The sequence below is a fragment of the Barbus barbus genome (assembly GCF_936440315.1).
Source record: "Barbus barbus genome assembly, chromosome: 5".
Lineage (NCBI taxonomy): Eukaryota > Metazoa > Chordata > Actinopteri > Cypriniformes > Cyprinidae > Barbus > Barbus barbus.
The window spans coordinates 15,591,707-15,616,121 of record NC_136733.1 but is presented as its reverse complement, the minus strand read 5'-3'; the positions used below and the strand labels follow the sequence as shown (position 1 = coordinate 15,616,121).

At 38.2% G+C, this 24,415-nt stretch overlaps 1 protein-coding gene across 4 annotated transcripts in view; it reads right to left on the bottom strand.

Annotated features, from left to right (window-relative positions):
• Positions 1-801: 801 nt before the first annotated feature.
• The window catches only part of LOC306869700 (general transcription factor II-I repeat domain-containing protein 1-like), a 30,095-nt gene continuing 6,481 nt past the window's right edge, over positions 802-24,415 (bottom strand). The window contains exons 2-27 of one of the 4 annotated variants that reach the window (XM_079416573.1): positions 22,444-22,573; positions 22,216-22,357; positions 21,910-22,089; positions 21,615-21,798; positions 20,154-20,452; positions 19,881-19,976; positions 17,060-17,143; positions 16,355-16,538; positions 15,833-15,858; positions 15,460-15,583; positions 11,295-11,338; positions 11,098-11,178; positions 10,238-10,324; positions 8,175-8,225; positions 8,027-8,092; positions 7,700-7,883; positions 7,533-7,594; positions 7,135-7,197; positions 6,661-6,928; positions 6,478-6,506; positions 6,327-6,374; positions 3,923-4,000; positions 3,630-3,822; positions 3,499-3,536; positions 3,308-3,423; positions 802-2,478 (exon numbers count right to left, since the gene is read on the bottom strand). In XM_079416573.1, coding sequence (XP_079272699.1) covers positions 2,410-2,478; positions 3,308-3,423; positions 3,499-3,536; positions 3,630-3,822; positions 3,923-4,000; positions 6,327-6,374; positions 6,478-6,506; positions 6,661-6,928; positions 7,135-7,197; positions 7,533-7,594; positions 7,700-7,883; positions 8,027-8,092; positions 8,175-8,225; positions 10,238-10,324; positions 11,098-11,178; positions 11,295-11,338; positions 15,460-15,583; positions 15,833-15,858; positions 16,355-16,538; positions 17,060-17,143; positions 19,881-19,976; positions 20,154-20,452; positions 21,615-21,798; positions 21,910-22,089; positions 22,216-22,357; positions 22,444-22,569 — 2,922 coding nt within the window. In that variant the 5' untranslated portion in view covers positions 22,570-22,573 and the 3' untranslated portion in view covers positions 802-2,409. The remainder of the gene's footprint in view (positions 2,479-3,307; positions 3,424-3,498; positions 3,537-3,629; positions 3,823-3,922; positions 4,001-6,326; positions 6,375-6,477; positions 6,507-6,660; positions 6,929-7,134; positions 7,198-7,532; positions 7,595-7,699; positions 7,884-8,026; positions 8,093-8,174; positions 8,226-10,237; positions 10,325-11,097; positions 11,179-11,294; positions 11,339-15,459; positions 15,584-15,832; positions 15,859-16,354; positions 16,539-17,059; positions 17,144-19,880; positions 19,977-20,153; positions 20,453-21,614; positions 21,799-21,909; positions 22,090-22,215; positions 22,358-22,443; positions 22,574-24,415) is intronic. The other 3 variants (XM_079416575.1, XM_079416574.1, XM_079416576.1) reach the window with 3 other exon arrangements.

Below are 24,415 nucleotides of genomic sequence, written 5' to 3'. Positions count from 1 at the left end.
TTTTGAAAGTATCTATAAACCAACTTGACAAATAGCAAATTAAAGGTCCCTCTACACGTGTTTAGATAGATATAACGTGCTATTTGTATTAATGCACAACTTGTTCGTCCGAGTAATTTAATGACAATTTTTAAACAGTTTGCTGTCAACCGCTGCGACAGGATGATTGGGAAGAACTAAACTAGTCTGACTCGTGAATGAATGAGGTTTTGTGAATTGGATTCATTGAAAAGATCCGACTCAAATGAAGCGTTTTTACATGAACTGTCAAGATTTTCAGTATATAACAACATGTCTTTGGTAAATACATTTTATATAAGTTATGTTCCGAAGTCATATTTGCATGGCAATTAAATTCTGACTGAACTGTCATTTTTTGGGTGAACTATATCCTTTCAGTATGATTTAGTTAAATGTAAAAAACCACTCTAGCAAAGGTCCCAGCAGCCAACAATTAACGTTAAGAGTTTTAACTTTTTATCATTCTATGAAATCTGACATACCTTATAAAACATCGCACACATTCATAAAGTTCAACTAAAAACTTCAGATTGAACGTAGAACACTTTAATCCAATTGTATTTAAGGGAAAAACAACTACTGCAATTTTAAAACTATTAAAATTAAAATGTTAAAAAAGAAGGTCAAATGTGTGATGCTGCCTTTAGCCCAGCAGATGCTGCTAAAGATGGTCTTATGTTTATGTAATGTTATGTTTTTCTTCTCCTTAAATCTAGTTTCCATCTGAAAGATTACATATTTTAAGGCGGTCGCTACTACATAACATCATGATCACACAAACGCAAGGCAACACATTTTATTTGAAAGGCCTAAATGGCATTAAGGTACAGCATATAAATACTGGCTTTTCCAGAGACAGTCATTACATAATAACATTATAGCATTCTTTCCTTTACAAACAATACATTCATGATGTTTTCTCCGTGAAATATCCCACTTTGCCTTACTTTAACGAACTTAAGTGTAACTTACAAAGCTAAAATTATACAAAAAGTCTCAGTTGAATACAAGTTAGTGCTATCGTGTTAGGGTTTTCCAACGTGACATACTGAAACCTGAAGCAGATGTTTCTTTCTGAATACATACAGTAGCTAGCTTAGCATCATTAGTCGTGTCATTCAGTACTTTATGCTCTGTACTAAATGTGGTAGATTACATTCCCTGCATATACAAGTTTTTTTTTTTTTTAATAAATAAATAAATAACAATACAAACATTTGCAAGGCATGAGACCCAGATAACTATCCTGTATGCACATACTGTATGAGCTCTCTGCACCAAACAAGGCTGTGTATCCCAACAGTGATTAGACGTATATGGGACAAAAAAAAAAAAAAAATCCCAAATCCCCTTCTGACTGCTCTTTATGAGATGGTTATTTAACCATGATGATTGTGTCCAGGATCTGCTATAACAAATCCTGGTGGCAAAGCAATATAGTTCATCTGATACGCAAATAACGGCTACTCCTTTTACAAACAATCTCTTGAAGGAATAGTTCTGTCCTTATTCACTCCCCCTCATGTCTCTCCAAGCCTGTATGCTGTTACTCTTCCAGGAAAATGCACTCAACCTCAAGTCATTTCTTCATCTGAACAGATTTGGATAAATTTAGCATCACTTGCTCACCAGTGGATGCTCTGCAGTGAATGGGTGCCGTCAGAATGAAACTCCAGACAGCTGATAAAAACATCACAATAATTCATAAGTAATCAACATGACCCCAGTCTATCAAATAGTGTCCCGTGAAGTGAAAATCTGTGTTTGTAAAACAACAACAACAAAAAAACATTACCACATTACTAGTAGTAGTAGTAGTAGTTAATTATGGTGTTTTTATCAGCTGTTTAGACTCTCATTATGACGGCACCCATTCACTGCAGAGGATCCATTATGCATTATGCGATGCTAAATTTATCCAAATTTGTTTTGATGAAGATATAAACCCATCTACATCTTGGGTGGCTTGAGGGTGAGTAAACTTTCAGCAGATTTTCTTTTTTGGATGACATATTGCTTTAAATATCAGTTTTTGACAAATCTTCACACAGAACAAACCTTTTACATGATTTAAAAAAAAATAAAAAAAAATCAAAAGCATTCGTTTTGGACTGACATGAGGGTGAGTACTATGCCTCTAAGCAATAAAACACTGCTATAAATAAATAAAATTTACTGCTGTTTTTCCATCATTAGCACTTCATTCAGAAACAAATGCTTCCAACAGTTCACACTCTCTGATACCTGCCAGAACACACAGGCATCTCCACGTGCGAGCCGCCGGATCTGCCACAGCTCTGAAGAAAGATGAATTTAGCATTCAGAAACGTCAGGTTTAAAAAAGTTCCCTTAACGGTAGAAGTCTTTTGTACGCCATCAGTAAGTTCATTAATATTTGACTTTTCCAGGAACTTGAACATTCACTCCGCTATAGTCCACCATGTACATAGGCCATTGCTGAAAAATAAAAAAAAAAGACTTTAATAATAACTAATGAGCAAAATCAGCTATTTTTAAGTTTGACATGAAAATCCTATGGACCCCATTTACTCTCTTAATACATGTCCATAGTCTAATTGTGCAAAATTAATCTGTATTTGAAACACTTTGTGCTTTAACAAAATGTAAGAACTTGTGCTGGCTCTGGAATGACTTTTCTGTTGACTGTATACAATTAAATTCAAAAGTCTGGGGTTGGTATGATTATTTAATGTTTTTGAAAGTCTTTTATGCTCACCAAGGCTGTATTTATTTGATCAAATATACATTAAAACAGTAATATTGTAGAATACTATTACAATTTAAAATAACTGTTTTTCATTTTAATAGATTTTAAAATGTAATTTATCCCTGTGATGGAAAAGCTGAATTTTCAGCAGTCATGACTCCAGTATTCAGTGTCACATGATCCTTCAGAAATCAAATTCTAATATGCTGATTTCTTATTATCATCAACATTAAAAACAGTTATGCTGCTGAATACTTTTGGGGAACCTGTAATACTTTTTTTTTTTTTTTTCCCAGGATTATTGATAAACAGAAATTTTAAAAAATTAAATTTATTTTAAATTTTCTTTATTCTGCACGAGGCCCACTTTTCAAAATCAAATCAATTCCTGTTTGATAAAATCAAGTACCACTCCACTTTTTTTTTTCCTCACTGAATATCTTGTTCCAAAATTGTCACATTATAAAAGTAAACTGGGCTGAAAAAGCCTTGTATGACAAAGTAAAGAATAAAAAAAGAAATGTAATTAGAAAACCACTCGTCTGTAATATGACATACCATGACAGGTATCTGATTGGTTGATAGTGTTGAGTCTGCTCCAGTGGGCATGGATGCTTGACTGCTGTCAAGTACTCGTTTACGTTTGCGTCGATTCGTAGACACTTCTTTAATTTCTACAAAATAAAACGTATATATTTAAGCAAATTTACATTTGTAAACATTTACTTTTACACTAATAAGTCTCTTACCTTTATTACAAGATTGAGTACATAACTCTGTAAAAGGCCTAAACAAAGACAAAATCAAGATCAAGATCACAGCAAGTATTGCTCTTCCAACACAATCACTATAATCATATCTGACATATTGTAGCACTTACTGTAGAGGGGTTTTGATATTGAAAGTAATTTCATCTTGGGCCTGCAGGATTTTTTCTAACCGAACTATGTCGTAAGTATTAGGATTCCTGAAGGGAATATCATCCGGAAGTCCACACACTTCCAGTGAGCCTGGATTGGCACGGATTAACTTGTATGGAACAATGACTGAGCGGTCCAGACCCAAAGCTTCACCTGAACACAAAACATTCACAAATTAAGCACTGGAGTAGCTTCAAAACCACTAAAATATGTTTGCACGAAGGAATAAATCAGTTATTAGTAATTAACACACCATATTTCTTATTGAACAGCTCTTTAACTTGTTCCCTTAATATCACTTTTTCTCCCATCCGGTTGACCTCGTCTTCTTCTGTTGGACAGTGAAAAGACATTTGACAAGTTTACTGACAGATTCAACAATAAAATAATGATTTAAGCCAATAGATTCTACACAAGCTTAAGGCTAGGCTTATGCTGCTTTATTTTTTAAAAGGAAATATTCTTGACTATTTTATAATTTCATAATATAACTTAGAAAATGTAAAATTATTAAATAATTGAATAAAACTATTTTAATGTAATGGCCAATTTTATACATCAAAGAATCCTGAAAAAATGTATCACAGTGTCCATAAAAATATAAAGCAGGAATCTTTCTTGACCGTCAAATCAATTATTTCTGATGGATCATGTGACACTGAAAACTGGAGTAATGGCTGCTGAAAATTGAACTTTGCCATCACAGGAATAAAATACATTTTAAAGGATTAAAAAGGCATAAAATAATATTTTTTAATGTTGCTATTGTAATGCATTTATCAAATAGAAGCAACATTGTTGAGCATAAGAGACCTCTTTCAAAAAAAAAATATATATATATTACAAAAATCGGACAAAGTTACGGTCTTTTTCCTTTGCACGGCAGAATATATATATATATTCTGCCGTGCAAAGGAAAAAGACTGTAACTTTGTCCGATTTTTGTCAAAATTGAGTTATTGATATTTTTGGGACATTCAAGACATCCTTTATCATGTACATAAGTATCTTGAGTCAATTTCGTTGTTTTTCAGAGAAAATAATGGGTCGCCTCAACCGTAACTTCAAAAAGCCCCAGAGAAACCAAGGCAGAACACCGTATAACACCAGTAACGGCTCTTTCGCTTTGTTTGGAATGCTCAAATTGAATTACGGCGTTCTGCCTTTGTTTAGCCGCGTGTCAAAATGAAGTTACGGTGCCGGCTTGGAGTTATACGATGTTCTGCCTTTTTTTTTACTGTCCATTAAAGTCTGCCGCATTTTAATTTCGGTGTAGACAAACTAATTAGATCCCGATCTACCAAACAGCTCCATATAACAAAGCACTGTAAAGACTAGAAACCTCGGCAGCAATACATAATCGTGAATAACCTTTAAAGATTCCTTTTTCCCTTTTTCTAATGCAGATTATTCAGCAGGCTGTCACTTCTAGTTGGATGCGTGGGTACTTGAATGCCGTAACATGTAGCATGATCAATCATAAAATCAGTAGCCTAACAGTTCGCTATTAAATCCATATCCTACCTTTTCTTGTAACCCGATAAAAATCAATCCATAGCGCTGAATGTCGTCGGAGCTGTTTAATTCACACACATTTCTGAGCATGCTCGCTTGCTGGTGTTCACATAAATCCACAAATCGTTCTTTTAGGTTAGACTAAGTAAATATAAGCAATTATACTATTCTTTTATGTTACTGAGAATAGCAAATATATTGGTTGCAAAAACGGTATCCACTCACATGTTTAACTTTTAGTCTGCTTGTTACGGTCAAAAAAATAAATACATAAATAATACAGTCACATTACTATATGCAATAGCCAATATGAGATAGCCCATGATCAGTAGATTTTATACAGGTGTTACTATAACGATTTTGTAAATGGTGATCAGCAATCAAATATTGATAATGTGGAAGGTACTGCCTTTTGCCTTGGTGTGACTTCTCAGTTTTTGCAGATAATGCAAAGGCAGAGTATATTAACTTCAAAATAGGGGTAAAAAAAATCAAGTTTGAGCTCACAATTTTTTAATGCAGATAATTTTCATTACTAAAACATCTAATTGCCAAATTCCCAGTGTCCTACCTATAATTAATTTGGCTGGACAAGTAAAACAACTTTAAAGTAATTTTTCTCAGTTTCACACTCTAGCGAGTTAAGGTCTTTTGCCTTTGTAGGGCAGTATATATATATATATATATATATATATATATATATATATATATATATATATATATATAGTTTATTTGCAAAAACAGATAACTCAAAACAGTTTTTTTTAAATTTTCAAAACAAAATTATTATGCTATCATGTTTTTATTGTGTTAGTTAGCTGTATTTTTAAGTTGTTTTTTATTTTGTACTTTTTTTCAATCAAAATAACCCAACTGCAGTTTGATTGAGATTAACTGGAATGCACAATGATGGTTTTTGCAAATTAACTCTTCATATTACTTTTGAACTGCAGTATTTTGCAAATAAAATAATTTTATCTCAGCCAAACAGAAAAACTAAAGTGCCTAAAGCAGCAGCCTTCATTGATTATAATAGGAGCAATCTGTGTTCTGTATATCCAGAGTAGATATGGATGCTTGTGCATTAAATGCAATAAATAACTACAACACTAAATCTATCATAAATGATGCCTTATTCTTACCACTTATTGGGGTGTAACCTTTCTTCAGTATTGTTATTCGTCGTGGTGCTGGCAAAGCAAAAAGTTATGTAATTAATTTATTTCCAACAGTAATTCAGCAAAAATATTGACAATAAAAAAAAAGCAGTTTTATGAAATTTTGACAGCTTACCTGGCTTGGGAATAAGCCCTTGGAAAGGCCTAAAAAGATTAAAAAAACCTTCTGTAATTCTCTTGGATTTCATAAATAAACCCCAATATATTACACAAAGTAATTTTTCACAGTTTTTTTTTTCTTATTTAAAAATATTTGAAAAGTTTGAGAGTTCCTCAAAAACTTGGCACAGCTCTTCACCTTGTAATGCTGAAAGCGATCTTGTCTGCCACCGCTAATATCCTCTCTAGATTCTGTGAGCCGAAGGTACAGGGTTTTCTGAAGGGTATGCCAGGGGGCAAGCCCTCAATAATCACTGAGCCAGGGTTACTCTTGATCCTCTTGTAAGGCACTTGCACAGGATACTTAATGCCCAGTGCCTCGCCGTATTTCCTGTTGAACAGGTCTTGGACCTGCTCTCGCAAAGTGTTCGCCAAGTCGATACGGGAGAGCTTGGCCTCTAAACTGTCTGCGGGCAGAACAATGTAAGAAAAGCCAATGGTTTAGTGATAGCATATCGGGAAAGGTTAGAAGAAATGAAGCTTTGAACATAAACTGACATCCAAAAGACAGACACGTGGCACACGGATCAACTGAATCATTTAATTTAGTCAGGATGTAATAAAGCCCCAAACGTACTGTGTACAACACCTGATAACTTAATCACGGTGTTACCTGAGAACCCTGGTCTTTTGGAGGCAGGTCCAGGGTCATCTGATTGATCTTTGGAGTCAGTTTCTATTGAACATTTAATCAAAAGGAGCATTATATTAGATTAGTAAGTCATATTTTGGCTAAAACAGAAGAAATACGCATATCAAATGGATAGTAAAAACAAAACAATACAAACAAAACAAAACAAAAACTAAAAATAAAACAAAAAACAAAGCAAAACAAATAAAATAAAACAAAAAGCAAAGCAAAGCAAAACAAAACAAATAAAATAAAACAAAAAGCAAAGCAAAGCAAAACAAAACAAATCAAAACAAACAGCCCTACAATGGACTGGCCATGCATCCAGGATAAAGTAAAGTAAAAGTAAAAGTTAAATTAAAATTGTATTATTATTTCACCTGAATCAGAGGTTGTTTTAGAGACACCTTCATGTTTAACCTGTTCTGTCAGCAATTCTGGCCTGACACAAAAAGGCACAAAAGCTCGTTAAACTACTTTAGACACTGTAGTGGTTTTATGCAAACAAATTTGATAGGTCATCTTAATGTGTTCTGTATGACTATACCTCTTTATAACAAATGTAATCTGACTACTGGCAGCAAGAATCTTCCGGAGTTTTGCCGCTCCAAAACAGTTTGGTCTTCGAAAAGCCATCCCTTCTGGTAGCCCTGTGATATACAGGTCATCTGGATACATCTGGAACTTGGAATATGGCACTTTAACCGGTTCTGGCAGACCAAGAGCCTCACCTACAATTAAAAATCTATTACGAATTCTGCAATCGATTATTTGTGTGTATTAAACCAAGAACAATTTGATGGGTTGAATAAATGTAACTGGCAGATATGCAGATTGCTGTCATAGTTGATTGTAAATCAAGTTCGTGACTCACTGTACTTGGAACTAAACATGCTCTCGACTTGCTTTCGCAGCTGAAGGATCATCTCTCCAATGTCTTCTGGGGAAAGGGAGGACAATCACACCAACAGCCTAAAATATCTGAAGACAAACCGGAGTGATCTTTCAAAATGGAGTTTTACCTTCAACAGCTCTCTTGAGCCCTTGTGTTGTAGACTTCGGCGTTAAATCTTCTGCAGAGATACAAACAGAATGACATTAACATCAGTGTAGCACATGGGAAATCTTCCTATGTGAATGATTTGATGTGAATTCTACACGCTTGCAGGAGGTGTTTTGATGATTCAACTCACCTGTGGTTTACTCCAGTGACCATTTGTGTAATGCAAACTTCAACATAACAAATCCAGTGTTATTAATTTAAAAGTCAGACTGCTTAATCTGGGAGTTTATATGAACGCTTCAACAACGCCAGGTTTCTACACAGGACTCGTGTACAAATTATATATATTTTTTTTAAATGGTAATATAAAAGGAATCAAATATTTATAAATAACTTGCAAACTATAAAATAGAGCCATTAAAATGTTAACAAACAACATAACTGTAATAACAGATTATATTAATATATTACTATTAGATATAAAATAAAGATGCAAATATTAAATAAAAATAGTAAATGCACTACTGTTCAAAACTTTGGGATCAGTTAGATTTTTTAATGCTTTTTTTAATGATGTTTCTGATTCTCACCAAGGCTGCTCACAAATACAGTAAAAACATTAATATAGTGAAATATTATTATGATTTAAAATATCTGGTTTCTATTTCATTATATTTTAAAATGTAATTTATTCCTGTGATGGCAAAGCTGAATTTTCAAACTCCATTTTTTCCATTCTTCAGTGTCACATAAAAATTCTTATCAATGTTGAAAACAGTTGTGCTGCTTAATTATAAATGTCTTTACCAATTATACATTTTTTACATTTATTCATTTAGCTGACGCTTTTATCCAAAGCGACTTACAATTGCTATATATGTCAGAGGTCACACGCCTCTGGAGCAACTAGGGGTTAAGTGTCTTGCTCAGGGACACATTGGTGTCTCACAGTGGATTCGAACCCGGGTCGCTCACACCAAAGGCATGTGTCTTATCCACTGCGCCATCACCACCCCATTATAAATGTCTTTTTACTGTAGACCAATTATAAATGTCTTTTTAATGAAAGCTTCTGAAAGTATTTCTTTAAAAAAAATCTTACTGACCCCAAAAGTTTTAACTGTATAAATCACATTTATTTTGTACAAGTCATGCTTTGAGAAAACTATTTTCCATAGCATTTTCAGTCTTTCATGATTACTGAAAAAGGACTGATTTCTTAATTAATCATTCTGACCAAATTGTGATCACAGTGATCATTTCATGGAAAAGAACCAATTTTTTGAGACCAAAAAAAAAAAAAGAACCAACAAAAGATTTTACAGCATAACTAAAGAAAGAATTTTTAAAATTCCCTTAAATAAGTTTTCCATAACCATGATTTCCTGCCTGTTAAATAAACACATCACACGTACTGTAGTTGAGCGTTCATATCAACTCTACAGTGTATTTCTATAAATTAGGGGAGCTAACACTGGGAGTCTATTTAGGGAGTTCTACTGGATGTGGGTTTACTGTCGTGGGTAAACTAGCACAGCACTGGGAACAGGTTATACACTGGATTTGACTCGGGCGAGACTACTGTTTGGGTAAATCTGGGGTATTGGGATTGGAATTGAAATAAGAAATGTGAAACTCTTGTCTTACCATATTTTAACTTATGTTATCATCACTGGTTAAAATGTTTTCGTACATTAACTGCTGCTGTCCTGTTTCAATCTTCACAGTGGTTTGAACTCACGTACAATTCCTTTTGAGAGATTAGGACAAGGTTTCTCCACACTACGCAGTGGCTAAATTAGCATTTAATATCCGTGTTGAGCATTAACTCACTGAAATGAATGCCTTACAATAATGGCTTTGGCAGTTAGTTGGATGGGCACGCACATGTACATATAAAGATTATGAGGCAGGCATTAACGCTTGAAGCAGGGCAGGTATAGACCAGGCAGAGGGATTTGAACTGGATGAGAAGTTGGAAAGGGTTTTGATATGTCAAATGTTTGGGATTATCTATGTACTACCTGAGGCAAGAGAAAAGATGGATGTGGAACTACACTCGGACATAAGGTAAGAAATTACCTGCTACAGGCTCCTTGGGATGACAGAGGTCAGGGGTCACCCGCTCCGCTTGAGGCTCACTCGGCTCTTCTGTAGAAGCATTGGACTCTGAGATGTAGAAGTTGAGAGGAAGACAAGAATAGAGAAAGTGAGCAGTTGGATGTAAAGTTAAAACCAAATGAAATGACATTCAAAATGCATTTGAGTTTGATAATATGATTTATTGGTTGGGATTTGGTTTTGAATTGTGAAAAGCAGACAAAAAAATACATTGTGGATTGATTGGACTGTGAAAAGTGGTCTCTGTTTGACAGTGGTTTCAGAAACAGAGAAAGTACATTTTGATAATGTGCATTGATGAAGCAAGCACACTCGCCCAAGATATTTATAACATAAATAGGGTCTTTAAGTAAGGTCAGAAGATAAAGAGGAGGTAAAGAATCACATTTTATCAGAATAATGTTTTTTAATATTGCACATGCAGCACTTGAGGACATATTGGTAGTTTATATATGATCTTCCTCCAGTTCACAGTGTTTAGCCAATGTTAGTGCCATGTAATGCAAAATGTCCCGCCTGTCCTCAAAAGCTCAGATCACTGCACAGTAGGGTGGAAAATGAGAGCAAATATTTTTAAATCAGAAGGCAACCATCAAAGACACACGTCCTCTCTGTGAGTAAGTGAAATATGCTAATGCATTCCCATCCAGTAGACCTACAGTGATTTCATGCTGCTTTCAGCTCACAACTTTATTTCAATTTCTGCACAGATGATTGTTGTTAACTAACAATAACACCAAAAAGAGAACAAAATTTGAGGTACCAGGCTGATATATGAAAACTCTCAGCGTGAGCTTTACCGTGGGGCTGGGAGACCATACCTGGCACAGTCACCTGGATAATTTCACCATCTGGGGGTTCGGTTTTGATCTTTCTCAAAGGCAGACAGTCCCCAGATGGCCCTGAAAAATAAAATATATTGGATTATTTTGAATTTTACACTTAAAATACGTTTTGTATTCATAAAACTGCAGGGCAAAAGCCAAAGCTGTATTAAAACTATGAGCGGACAATCTACCTGCTTCACACTCAGCCAAAGGACTGACACAGGAGCTTGTTGATCTGAAACAAAAACAAGACTTCCTTCAGCATTTTGCATTCAGATGCATCTTTATTAGTTACCTATCTACTGTCCTCTTAATTACAAGAAAAAACTGATGCGGTTCCTAATGCGGAACTTCTGACACACTTTATGTTAGCCTATAATATTTCTAAAAATCTATGACAAAAAAAAACTGAATATATTGACTTATTAACTATCCCATTGATTATTATTTTAACGGGGCGAACGAGACGTGAGACGTGCAGATCCAAGTGCAAGCTTTTATTTATAAACATAGTCAATAATAACACAGTCTCATCCCAACTCGTCACATATTGACGCTTTGGTTTTGGCGTCGCTTTTTGACGCTCAAGGTACCCCTTTAGCGTCACTTTTCGACGTGAAGGGAAGGGAATTTTTTTAAATAGGCAACACTTAGCGTATATTAATCATTTTTAAATAAATTATGCCAGTACTTGCATCTGCCTCCTATATCTTGCCTTTTCTTCACAAATGGTAGGTTTAGGGGCAGGGGTTGGGTAAGTCATTATTTTCACTGTTTACATTCAAAAATCACACCTCTACATATATGCAATAATGGCAACCTTATTATGACGATAAAATTCCCAATAGCGCGTTAGCATAATAACGCAGAAAAATTACGCTTCCCTTCACGTCGAAAAGTGACGCTAAAGGGGTACCTTGAGCGTCAAAAAGCGACGCCAAAACCAAAGCGTCAATATGTGACGACTTGGGATGAGACCGGGTTGTCAATAAACAGGCAGGGTCAAACAACGGCAAACAGATATGGTACGGGCAAGACACAGAGCAATCCTAGGGCTAGCGAGAGTCGACGATCGGCGAACAATATCCAACAGGGCAAGGCAGAGAGATAATCCAGGTATACGAGCAGTAGTCCAAGAGAGGTGCAAACAGAGTCCAAATGGCAAGGCAAAGGGGTAAATCCAGGAAACGCAGGCAAGAATCAAAACACTAGAAAAACACACAAGGCAAGACTATGACAACAAAGTGGGTTCCGTATCGCAGCTAAAACTAGGAGAGTTATAAATGCAGAATAATACTGGAACTAAACAGAAAAACACAGAATGGCTCGGTAAGGCAGCTAACACTAGGGGAGTGATAAACGCAATACAATACTCGGCAGAGAGGAAGAGGAAGTCCATGGTTTATGTAGGGTGTGTGATCAGTGCAATCAGCTGTGTGTCGTCAGTGCAATGGATGATGGGAATTGTAGTCCGAGGTGGCGTGCAACAGTTAGTGTGGTGCAAGAGTCCATGTGGTGAGCGAGTGACCTCTGGTGGTGAGTTAACGGAAGTTCATAGACAAGATTCATGATAATTATATAATACAAGCACAGCCTTAGTGTCACGATACGCTGTCAGGAATAACACGCAGGAGCATGAATAAACGTCAAATGCCTTTTAATAAAGGAAAGCAAGGGATAATCCACAACTTAGGCTGGAGTGACACACGTACATCACGAGTAGACCCGACAAACACTAACTGAACAGACTGGGGCTTTTAAACACAGGATGATTGGGAAAACACAGGTGCAGGGAATGAACTAATCAGACAGGGAAGAAACCGGGTCACGGGACACACACGGGCAGACGAAGACCAGGGCGGCAACGAAGGAGGGAGGAGCCAGGGAGGAGACAGGAGGGGCCCGGAGCAGGAGGAGCACAGCAGGACCCAGGCCACAGCCATGATGATGGCCCACGGTGGAGCCGACGGAGGGAGGAGCCATGGAGGAGGAATGGCCGCCGACTCCAGGGGGCCGACCAATGGCGGCGGAGCAGGTGGTGGAGGAGGATGCTGAGGATCCGGGGGGCCAGGGTGGAGCCGAGGGCTCTGGCGACCGAGGAGGCGGCAGAGATTCGTATATCTGCGGCGGAGCCGGAGCGACTGAGGACCAAGGTGGAGCTGGCGGGAGGAAGGAGCACAATGGAGCCAGTGGGACGGAGCGACGAGGTGATGGTGATGGCGGGTCGACGCCCAACCAAGGTGGAGCCGGAGGGACGATGGAGCTGGTGGATCGATGGGTGATGGTGGAAGCGAGGGAGCTAGGAGCCGAGGTGGAGCCGCTGGGTCAACGGAATCCGGGCCTCGGGGGCTGGAGGCGGAGGTGAGGGATACTCCGACCACGGCGGCGCTGAAGGATGGCAGTCTCGCGGAGCTCGCACCGTATTGATGGTGGGCTGAGGGCAAGCAGAGGAGCTGCCAGACGACAGCGGAGGATGAGGCAGGAGTGGGTGGGAGGGCAGGCATTTATGAATCTCTGGGCTTTCAGGGTTAAACTCTGGATCGGGAACCCCCTCTGGGATGGACAAGGGAACAGGGGTTACAAAGGGCTCTGAAGAAGGAGGGAGTAGAGGGAGCAGGTCAGCCTCCCAGTCGATTAAGTCCTCTTCCGCCGCTCCTCTATCCAGGTCCATCCAAAGCTCACCCTCAGCCACGGTGCAGGGGGCGGAGCTTTTCTCCGCAGCCTTCTCCCTCACGATGGACTGACCTGATATGACGGGTTGGGCTCAACTTCCAGGGCGATCCTTTGCTCAGTCGCTCGGCTTTGCGCTGGCTCGTTGATCGCGGTGGGCTCGGGCTGATGCTCCGCACTGCGGGGAGATGGTGGGCTGGGCTCTGGGTCTGGAATGGGCGATCCGTTTCTCGCGAGTCCACTCCACGAAGGCCGCGAAATCCTCTCGAGGACCATCTTCGGACGACGGTGTTCTGCTCGCGGTGTTCAAGCTTGCGTCATAGAGCATGAGCTGAGCGCGTCATCCGGGTAGCTGCTGGTGTAAGCCAACAACAGGAACAGTTGTGTATGGTCCTCGAGAGCTCTGTCCCCCTGCTCCAGCAGGAGGAGGAGGAATTCGGGACGAACGAGGGGATCCATGGGGCACAACAGAAAAGAAAGAACACTGAGTAAAACGAGAAACAAAAAACTGAGGGAACACACAGAGGAAACTGTTTGGGTCGGGTCTTCTGTCACGATACGCTGTCAGGAACAACACGCAGGAGCACGAATAAACGTCAAATGTCTTTTAATAAAGGAACACAAGGGATAATCCACAATTTAGACTGGAGTTGACACACATACATCACGAGTAGACCCGACAAACACTAACTGAACAGACTGGGGCTTTTACACACAGGATAATTGGGAAAACACAGGTGCAGGGAATGAGCTAATCAGACAAGGAAGAAACTGGGTCACAGGACACATGGGGAGCAAAAACACAACAAAACAGTCCAGGGGCGTGACACTTAGTCTCTCACTGTATACAAGTAGAAAATAGGAAAATTTTTATAAATAATCAATATCTACGACAGTTATTGCTGAAAAGGAAAATGTCTGCAAATATGTACTCTTTGTTTACTAGGAGAAAATAAGATTGCAATTATTTATTTATTGTTTGCTTGTTGATTTATTGTCACATTTATTGGGCTTTTTATCCATGTCAAAATCTTTGTTCAGAAAGTGGCCCAAAACTGATTTGATAACAGTGTAAACAGCTCAAAAAACATGGAATATTTTTTTTTTCCGATTCTGACCACTTTACTAAATCAGATATTTTGTAGTACGACCTCAGTCTAAACAGTAATATAAGAATTATTTCAGCCAAATTCACATCAGACTTTTACATCACTCTAGATCAACATTCATCAAATTCCTGAGCTAATGGGACTCACTCCAAAGATAACGGTAATAATAACGGTAATTCTTTGGGTGATCAGTTAATATGGAAGACAGCCATGATGGTAGTCAGTGGAGGGACAGTGAGCTTTGTCCTTCTTATTGCCTGCACACAAATTCATCTTGTTATTGTTGTTGTGGACATAGTCAGTTGGAGACTAATTCACACTACGATCTGATATTGGCCACGAAAAAATATGATGTGTACAGCCAAGCAAAAAATTCAGATCTGAGCAATAAAGCAGAATTGAGTACTAAGGCTCGCAGTGTGAATGTAGCCAAAGCTATCGGTTCTGTTTCAGCAGAGTTTCAGGTCACATTTTCAGCTAAAATTTCAATGTATTGCTACAGGAAAATAAAAACACAAGCCATCTAAGAAAATACAGATATTGTGCTTCTTTTGTGACAGGGAAAGTAAATTGCTACCTGCTACTGTGAGTGTTGCTGACCAGCTCTAGAGAAGAGCTTGGCATCCTGAGCCCATCTGGGAATCCGTCCTCAGAGGTGGCACCATCCTTTTTGCCCTCCTCCTTAGCTATTTTACCAGCAGCTTGCAAAAAATATAAAAATGTTAAATGTAAAAATGTGCTTTATGTTGTAACATCAAATTACTTACAATCACAATATGACATAATATACGTGACTTTATAAGGTTAAACCAACAAATGTAATTTGTTATGGATCAGATTAGTTAGAAATAGCTCCCTAAAGTAACAACAGGACATTTTCACTTTTTACACTGCAAAAATTTAAAAAAAAAATTTCAACGTTATGTAATTTAGGTTAAGGAAATGCTTACCAGTAAAAATCCGCTCATCAAACATTCTAAGAAAAGAAAAAGAAAAGTTCCTGTGAGCCATAAACATATTGAAACATTGAAATGCTGTCTACGCATGTCTGGTGCCGAGCAGCAGGAGATTTCCTCATTACGCCAAATCAGCGGCTCCATGCTGGCTCATCTATGGCAGCGGTTACCACAACCAGCATGACGCTCCACTTTGGATGCCTAGCGCCGCTCTGCCAGATGGCAAAGACGGCTAGACATTTTTTTCTTTTGAAGCAAATTAAAAACTCAGGTTTCAATGAGCCACACAGTTAATTACATGACAAAAAATGAAAGGTTATCAATAATTAAATCTCTGACACCGTCGTCACATGTTAAAATTGGAAGAGCTACAAACCACACCGCTGCTGTTTCAGTTTAATAGTCCTGGTTTAACTGACTATGGCTCTATTCATCTTAATTGACACAAAAGGAAATCTCTCTCATCAGGTCAACATTAGTTCTCCAATATAAGTAGGTTTAGATGGAGTTTCAAACCTTTTGACAACAAAGCGGACAGCATGCCTTTCTTCCAGGATCCGTTTGAGTTTAGGCACACCGTAAGTGCATGGTCTCTTGAAGGGAATCTTGTCTGGAATTCCAATGATCTCTACTGCCTCAGGATCACAGGCGATTTTCCGGTACGGCACAGGAACCATGTGATCCAGGCCTAATGCTTCAGCTAAATTAAACATCAATTAAATTGAGTTAAAGCTGAAGTGTGTGATATTCTGTGCTATACCAAATAGAACTAAAAAAAATAACTGTTTATGAACAATCCCCCAACTGCTATTGGTCAACCAAAAAAGGTTGTCCCGCCCTACATGCGCACCATTGGTTGAGCCAAAGTTGCTGGTTGTTTTGATAGCACCACAGAGATACAGTGTTTACACCTCTCAGATGAATCTTACAGTTCTCTGCCTATTAATCTGGGGCAAGAGAAAATACTTTAACCCTAAAAGGCCTGTTGTATATTTGATAGACACATTTCTAAGGCCTCTTAATTATAAACAATTGGTTTTTATTTTTTTTCTAAAGCTTTAATATTTTTTTTGCACTGTTATTTGTATACATGTCAGGTTTTACAGTGTTAACACTGAAAAAATTACATGCATCAGCTCAACAGACATTTTATCATCAATATGCAGTATTTTATTCTATAGTGGTATGACTGTAAATTCTGCATTGTGCACTTCAGCTCACCATATCTACTGTTGAAGAGGATCTGAACACATTCTCGAAGGGTGTTGATATCCTCAGTCTCCCTGATGAACGAATCCCATTTTTCTGGCCATGCAATAAAAAACATTATCATGTAACAATCAATATTTCTGTCATATTTGTTGCCCATTAAGGTGTAACCAATAACGCCACAGTCTCAATCAACATTTTCTGAAATGTATTTGTATACACTGAGGTTTTCCTCTGTTCTTTTAGACATAGGAGACAATTAAGGCAGGTCTTGACTCTCTGCAGTTACTGAAGATCTCACGCTGATCTTTTGAGAGGAACAGACTTTGGTAGCCCAGGTGACCTGGCCAAACTCCCATTACTACTGCCAAGATCAACCCTCTTTATGTCTCATCCGACTGTAGCTGTATCTAAACAAATACTAAATAATACAATTTAAAAATAAATGTATAAATAATAAAAAATAATGTGTTGATCATTAGGTATGATTGATTTATTTACCAAGAGCTTAATATATGAGTATTTTTCATACTGGGAGGAAGTTCACCCTAAACTTTTGGTCATTATTTACTTATTATTTTACCCAATTAAGTCATTCCAAACCCATACGGTGTTATTTTTCAGTAGAAATTCTGAGGAATCGTCATGCCACTCTTTTGTTAACTACAGGTATGTCTAAAAAAATTTGAATATCATGAAAAAGGTAAATATATTTTTGTCACTCATTTCAGAAAGTGAAACCCATATATTATATAGATTCATTACATATAGAGTGAAATATTTCAAGCCTTTATTTCTTGAAATTTTGATGATTACGGCTTACAGACAGCGAAAACCCAAAATTCAGTGTCTCAGAAAATTTGAATATTACATAAGATCAATAAAAAAAGGATATTTTAAACAGAAATGTCAGGCTTCTGAATAGTATGTTCATTTCTATGCACTCAATACTTGGTTGGGCCTCCTTCTGCATGAATTACTGCATCAATGCAGCGTGGCATGGAGGCAATCAGCCTGTGGCACTGCTCAGGTGTAATGGAAGCCCAGTTTGCTTTGATAGCGGCCTTCAGGTCATCTGCATTGTTGGGTCTGGTGTCTCTCATCTTCCTCTTGACAATACCCCATAGATTCTGTATGGGGTTCAGGTCAGGCGAGTTTGCTGGCCAATCAAGCACAGTAACACCATGGTCATTGAACCAGCTTTTGGTACCTTTGGCAGTGTGGGCAGGTGCCAAGTCCTGCTGGAAAATGAAATCAGCATCTCCATAAAGCTTGTCAGCAGAAGGAAGCATGAAGTGCTCTAAAGTTTCCTGGTAGATGGCTGCGTTGACTGTGGACTTCAGAAAACACAGTGGACCAACACCAGCAGATGACATGGAAGCCCAAATCATCACTGACTGTGGAAACTTCACACTGGACTTCAAGCAACATGGATTCTGTGCCTCTCCACTCTTCCTCCAGACTCTGGGGCCTTGATTTCCAAATCAAATGCAAAATTTACTTTCATCTGAAAAGAGGACTTTGGACCACTGAGCAACAGTCCAGTTCTTTTTCTCCACAGCCCAGGTAAGACGCTTCTGGTGTTGTCGCTGGTTCAGAAGTGGCTTGGTAGCCCTTTTCCTGAAGACGTCTGAGCGTGGTGACTCTTGATGCACTGACTTCAGCTTCAGTCCACTCCTTGTGAAGCTCTCCCAGTCCCAAGTGTTTGAATTGGCTTTGCTTGACAGTATTCTCAACCTTGCGGTCATCCCTGTTGCTTGTGCACCTTTTCCTACCCAAATTCTTCCTTCCAGTCAACTTTGCATTTAATATGCTTTGATACAGCACTCTGTAAACAGCCACACCTTTCATTAATGACCCTCTGTAACTCTTTGTGGAGGGCATCAATGTTCGTCTTCTGGATCATTGCCAAGTCAGCAGTCTTCCCCATTATTGTGGTTTCAAAGAACGAGAGGTACCCGGAATTTATACTGTAGGGATGGTCATTCATTGAAACTCAAATGTAAATGTTCTAATATTTTGAGATACTGATTTTTGACTTTCATGAGCTGTAAGCTCTAATCATCAAAATTAAAACAAAATAACTTTTGAAATGTTTTACTTTACATGTAATGAATCTAAAATATATGAAAGTTTAACTTTTTGAAATAAGTTACAAGAAAAAATGTACTTTTTCACGATATTCAATTTTTTTTTTAGATGTACCTGTATAATAAAACATATCAATATGTCATGCTCCATGAACGAGTCTGAATGACTAGTTCAATTTATCTGCTCAGGCAAAGCTCTGAAATGGACAACAAAATTGTCTTGCCTTGAAAACTTTAAGGCAAAACACTATAAGCAAACCATTGTTTTTTCAAGCACTGACCATTTTTTAGATTTTGTGCTATTTTTTTTGATTTTGTAAAACATCCAAAATATACATTCAAGTTTTTATTTTATGACACTTTATCTATTTGTGTCTGTGGATTTCAATTATAATACATATCATTATGTGTAAAGTTATCAGACATCACAAGACTTCTGTGGGTGGGTTGATATAAAGAAAAAAAAAATCAACAATTCTCCTTTTCACTGTATAATAGAACATGGGTTTGGAACAACATGGGGTGAATAAATAATGTCAGAACTTACATTTTTGGTGAAACTCTCCCTTTAAAGTGTGAGAAGATCCCTTGTCTTTGCATTTTAGGGAGCAAATTAACTCGGTCTATATCCTGTTCTAGTTATATTACAACACACTGCTTGGGACCCCATAAAACCCACTGAAAATGAAGGCCAGCTTGTCCTTGGCCAGACGCTGTAATGGTGAGTACAGTCTGTCGCCCACCTGATTTTTCATGCACTATGGAGAACAGAAGGCGCTTGGAGACATGGATGCTGGGAGGGCTCTGGGTAAGATCCGCTGCCAGCCCTATTCGCTCGCCTGGAAGAGACACACACAGTCAGAGCAATAAGCTCAGAGTTAAGCACATAAAAAAGAAGCATATCCATATGCTTCAGCACGTACACAAGTGGTAACACGTATCACAAGTGCACCTCTAATTTCCATAGAAAGACAGTGGAGGGCAATGTATACAGAAAGACAACAGGAGGCTCTTACCATTGTCAGCACATTCCTTGGCCTGAACCGCTTTCTCTTCAGCAGACGCCCACATGCCCAGCCGCTCTTTACCTATGCTGTGCAGTGATGTGGGCTTCAGGTCCAGCTTGCTGTCTGGGTGGGACTGGGAGGACATGGGCATGCCGTACAGGAAGCTGGAGAGCATAGAGTTGCTAGCAGACGCTTCCTGCACGGAGGGTTTGACAGAGGCGTGGTTGCTTACGCTCTTTGAGGTCGAAGAGTGATGGTTGACTTCCGGACAGGATTTGGCATCCCGAGAGGGTTCCTCTGGTGTTCTACTAAAAAAAAGTTTTACACAATTTTTGGTCACACAAAAGGTGCTGATACTGATAAAATTATAAAATAATTATAAATAATGATCAAATTGATAGAACTGATCATTTCAATAACTTATATTAATAATAATAAATAAACAAAAAATACAACTTAGCAAATGATTTTTTAAGTTTGCAAATTATTTCATATACCAACTACTCATACCAGTGAACTTTTTTTTTTCACGAAAGCAGTCATTTATATGATTTTTAGCAAAATACAGACCATAATAGATTCACTAATTATAATGGAAAACATGATCTAATATGATAATGACTCTATGATATGTCTTTTATGGACCCTGTAATAAATACAGTGCTGAAGAGGTACACTATACAGTACACCATTCACAAGTTTGGGGTCAGTAAGATTTTTAAATGTTTTTGAAAGAAGTCTATTTCATCAAAGCTGCATTTATTTGATGCAAGAATACAATAAAAACAGTAACATTATGAAACATGAATACAATTTACAATAACAAAATGTAATTTTTAATTAATGTAATTAAAACGTCATTTATTCCTGTGATGGCAAAGCTGACTTTTCAGCAGCAGTCTTCACTGTCACATGATCCTTCAGAAATCATTCTAATATGATGATTTGGTGCTCAAGAGACATTTACTAATGTTGAAAACAGTTGTGCTACTTAATATTTTTGGGGAACTAGTCATTTTTTTTCAAGATCCTCTGATGAATTGGATTTGGATTCGAATCAGACACTTTTTGTTACATTGTAAAAGTCTTTACTGTCAATTTTGATCAATTTAATGCATTCTTGCTATTAAAAATATTAACGAGTATTACAATCTTGTTTAATAAGAATATTGTCTTTGTACTCTGAGATGAATATCAACATCTTTATGAAATGCTGCTAATAGACATAAGACCAAAAGCTTATATCTTATTATGTGAGGTTTTGCAGAAAGAAAACCAACACGAAACCCTGTAAAAAATGTTAGATGGTCATAGTTTAAACTTTATGTGAAGAAGGTTATAGAGCCACACTTTTACATTTTATTATTATTTTACATTCTCGTTCGGTCAAATTCAGACCTTGTGTGAACAGGCCTTTGCTTTCTGCCTATGACTGAACAAGCATATTATAAGAATAAAGTAGATGAAGACCTTTTGACTATGAAGCGGATGCGGTTGCTCTGCTCTAAGATCTTCATTAAGGTCTTGGTGTCGTATTCCGAAGGCTTTCTCAGAGTTACACCATCAGGCAGGCCGTAGACAACCACTGAGCTGGGATCATTAAGAATCCAGTCATAAGGCACAGGGACCAGGCTGCTTTTCCCAACAGCCTCACCTGAAACAGTGGATAAACATGTGTTTTGATTTGTGCCAAATATTATACATCTTTTATCTTTCCTCGCAACCCCCCACATTATAATATAGAGAACATCTTAATCAGACTTACTATAAAGCACGCTGAACACCTCCTCCACCATCTTCCTCAGGACGAAGATGTTGGAATGAGTGTCTGTTAAGGCTCTCTGTCTGCCCGGCTGCCCGCAGTCTTTGCCAGTCCTGCTGCAGTCCACTTCAGGAACTTTGGCGTGGGAGTTCATGGAGGTCAATGCTTGCAGACAGGACACTTCTGAGGAAACAGCAAAAAAAAAAAAAAAGAAAAAAAAAAACTTTAAACACCTGCAGTATTATATGCAGATTACATACACAAACATTCAAAACGGTTGTGTTCAATTTTGATTTCTTGTTGACTCACTGCAGAACTTGTGAAAGTCTGTCTGTATTTCCTTTCTGGAATTTAGGAAGATTCTTCCCTTCTCTGTTCCCACAGCAATCACGCTGTCTTCATGCACAGTGACACAGGCTACCTCAGCATTCAGTTTAGACATGGCAGAGCACTGCAAACACAATTCACAAGTCATCCACCACCAAAATGCTGCATAAAACTCACACTCTACGTATCTTTAAACTCAGACGGTCTTACCACAGAGTCCAGGGCAGACACTAGGCTGGTAAGGATCTCTTGTCTGGCTGACACTTGGGGAACTTTGAGCTCTGGCCTAGAGTTGGTCCTCATCCCATCACAGCCCAGCTTCCGTATCTGTGCCATTCTTCTGCAGGAAAAGACACAGAATGAAGCACACTGAAATTCAATGCAGGTTTATAATGCTACACTAAATATAGACTGAAGTACTCATTGAGTTAAAGGTGCCATAGAATGAAAAACTGTCTTTACCCTGGCATATTTAAATAATAACAGTTCTGTACATGGAAATGACATACAGTGAGCCTCAAACACCATAGTTTTCTCCTTCATATGTAAATCTCGTGATTAAAAAAGACCACTGAAAAACAGGCGAATCAGAACATAACACCGACTGTGACGCAACAGTCGGGATCACTACGCCCCAACATTTGCATAAACCCGTCCTTGTTCTAAGCCGGCCGAACCATCAGAAGCTCTGCAGGTATTGTAAATAAACAAGCGCGGACAACAGCGAAAATAACAAAATAAATGTTATGTTCCAGGCCGTGCAGGGGGTGTGAAGTGCAGGGATGGGTTGGTGTCTGTATTCAGAAAGGCACAGAAAGCAAATAACGCGAGCCACTAAAGGGACATGGTTAGCTCCTTGCTAGCGGTAGCCTGTTACAGTACATAAGACCCCCCCCCCCCCCCCCCCCCACATGATTGTAAAGCGCTTTGGGTGTATAGCAATACACAATAAAGCGCTATATAAATGCATCATTCATTCATTCATTCATTCATAAGATTTCACTCTCAGTAAGGAGAGATGAGGATGATGGCGAATGACTTACAGATCCTGAGCACCACTGACAAGCATCTGATCTTGTGAAATGTGTGGTAAGTACTGTTGCTCCATAATGTAAACATAGTTTGTGTGATCGCGTCTCTTTAAAGTGAAACTATAACGCGATCGATGGATCGTTCAAAAGCAGTTTCAATGCCTCGCGTATTAATAACGGCTCCCTGATGCCCGCGTTTTATATACAGTATAATTACCCGACGATATAACTGCGAGAGAAAGTATTTAAATATATATTTTCCTCCCTGTGCTTCCTTCTTGCTGATGAGCCGTACTGTGAAACAGCCAATCAGAGCAGAGCTCATTATTATTCATGACCCTGCCAAATAAGCCAATAACAGACCGTTTCATTCTAGGGAGAAATCCTAGGGTTGTAAATGGACATGTAAAATCGTTTCTGGAGATTTTTTGCCCTTACCTAAGCCACATACCTTCTATGTAGATATCAGAGAACAATTTAAAATACTGTATCAAATGCATTCTATGGCACCTTTAAAACTAAAAACACATATCAGTTGTTCTACCAAAAGTTTGGGTTACATTTTATTTTAAGGTGTTCTTAATGTTTGTAATTATGCATAATTTACTGTTATTACTATAGTAAGTGCATGTAACATGTAGCAAGAACACTAAAATAAATGTCAGCAAAGTTTGTAATTAGACTGTTAAAGGACTTTACAAAAGACGCTATATTTAATTGGGCACAAATAAAAACTAAATGAAAGTGAAAAAGTGAAAGTGATGTGACATGTGGCCAAGTATTGTTACCCATACTTTGAATTTGTGCTCTGCATTTAACCCATCCTAAGTGAACACACACTCGGAGCAGTGGGCAGCCAAGGGCACAAGGGCACCTCAGTCGTGGTATTGAAGGTGGAGAGAGCGCTGGACATTCACTCTCCGCACCTACAATCCCTGCCGGACCTGAGACTCGAACCCGTAACCTTTTGGTTACAAGTCCGACTCTCTAACCATTAGGCCATGACTTCCCCAAACTAAGGTATAAGGGACAGATGCACAGTCTACAAAATAAATGTGAAAAGCATCTCTCGCTATCGAGTTGACCACACAGGATACACAGAAAAACAAACATTTAGTGTAATCCAATTTATGAACAAATGACTCATGTGA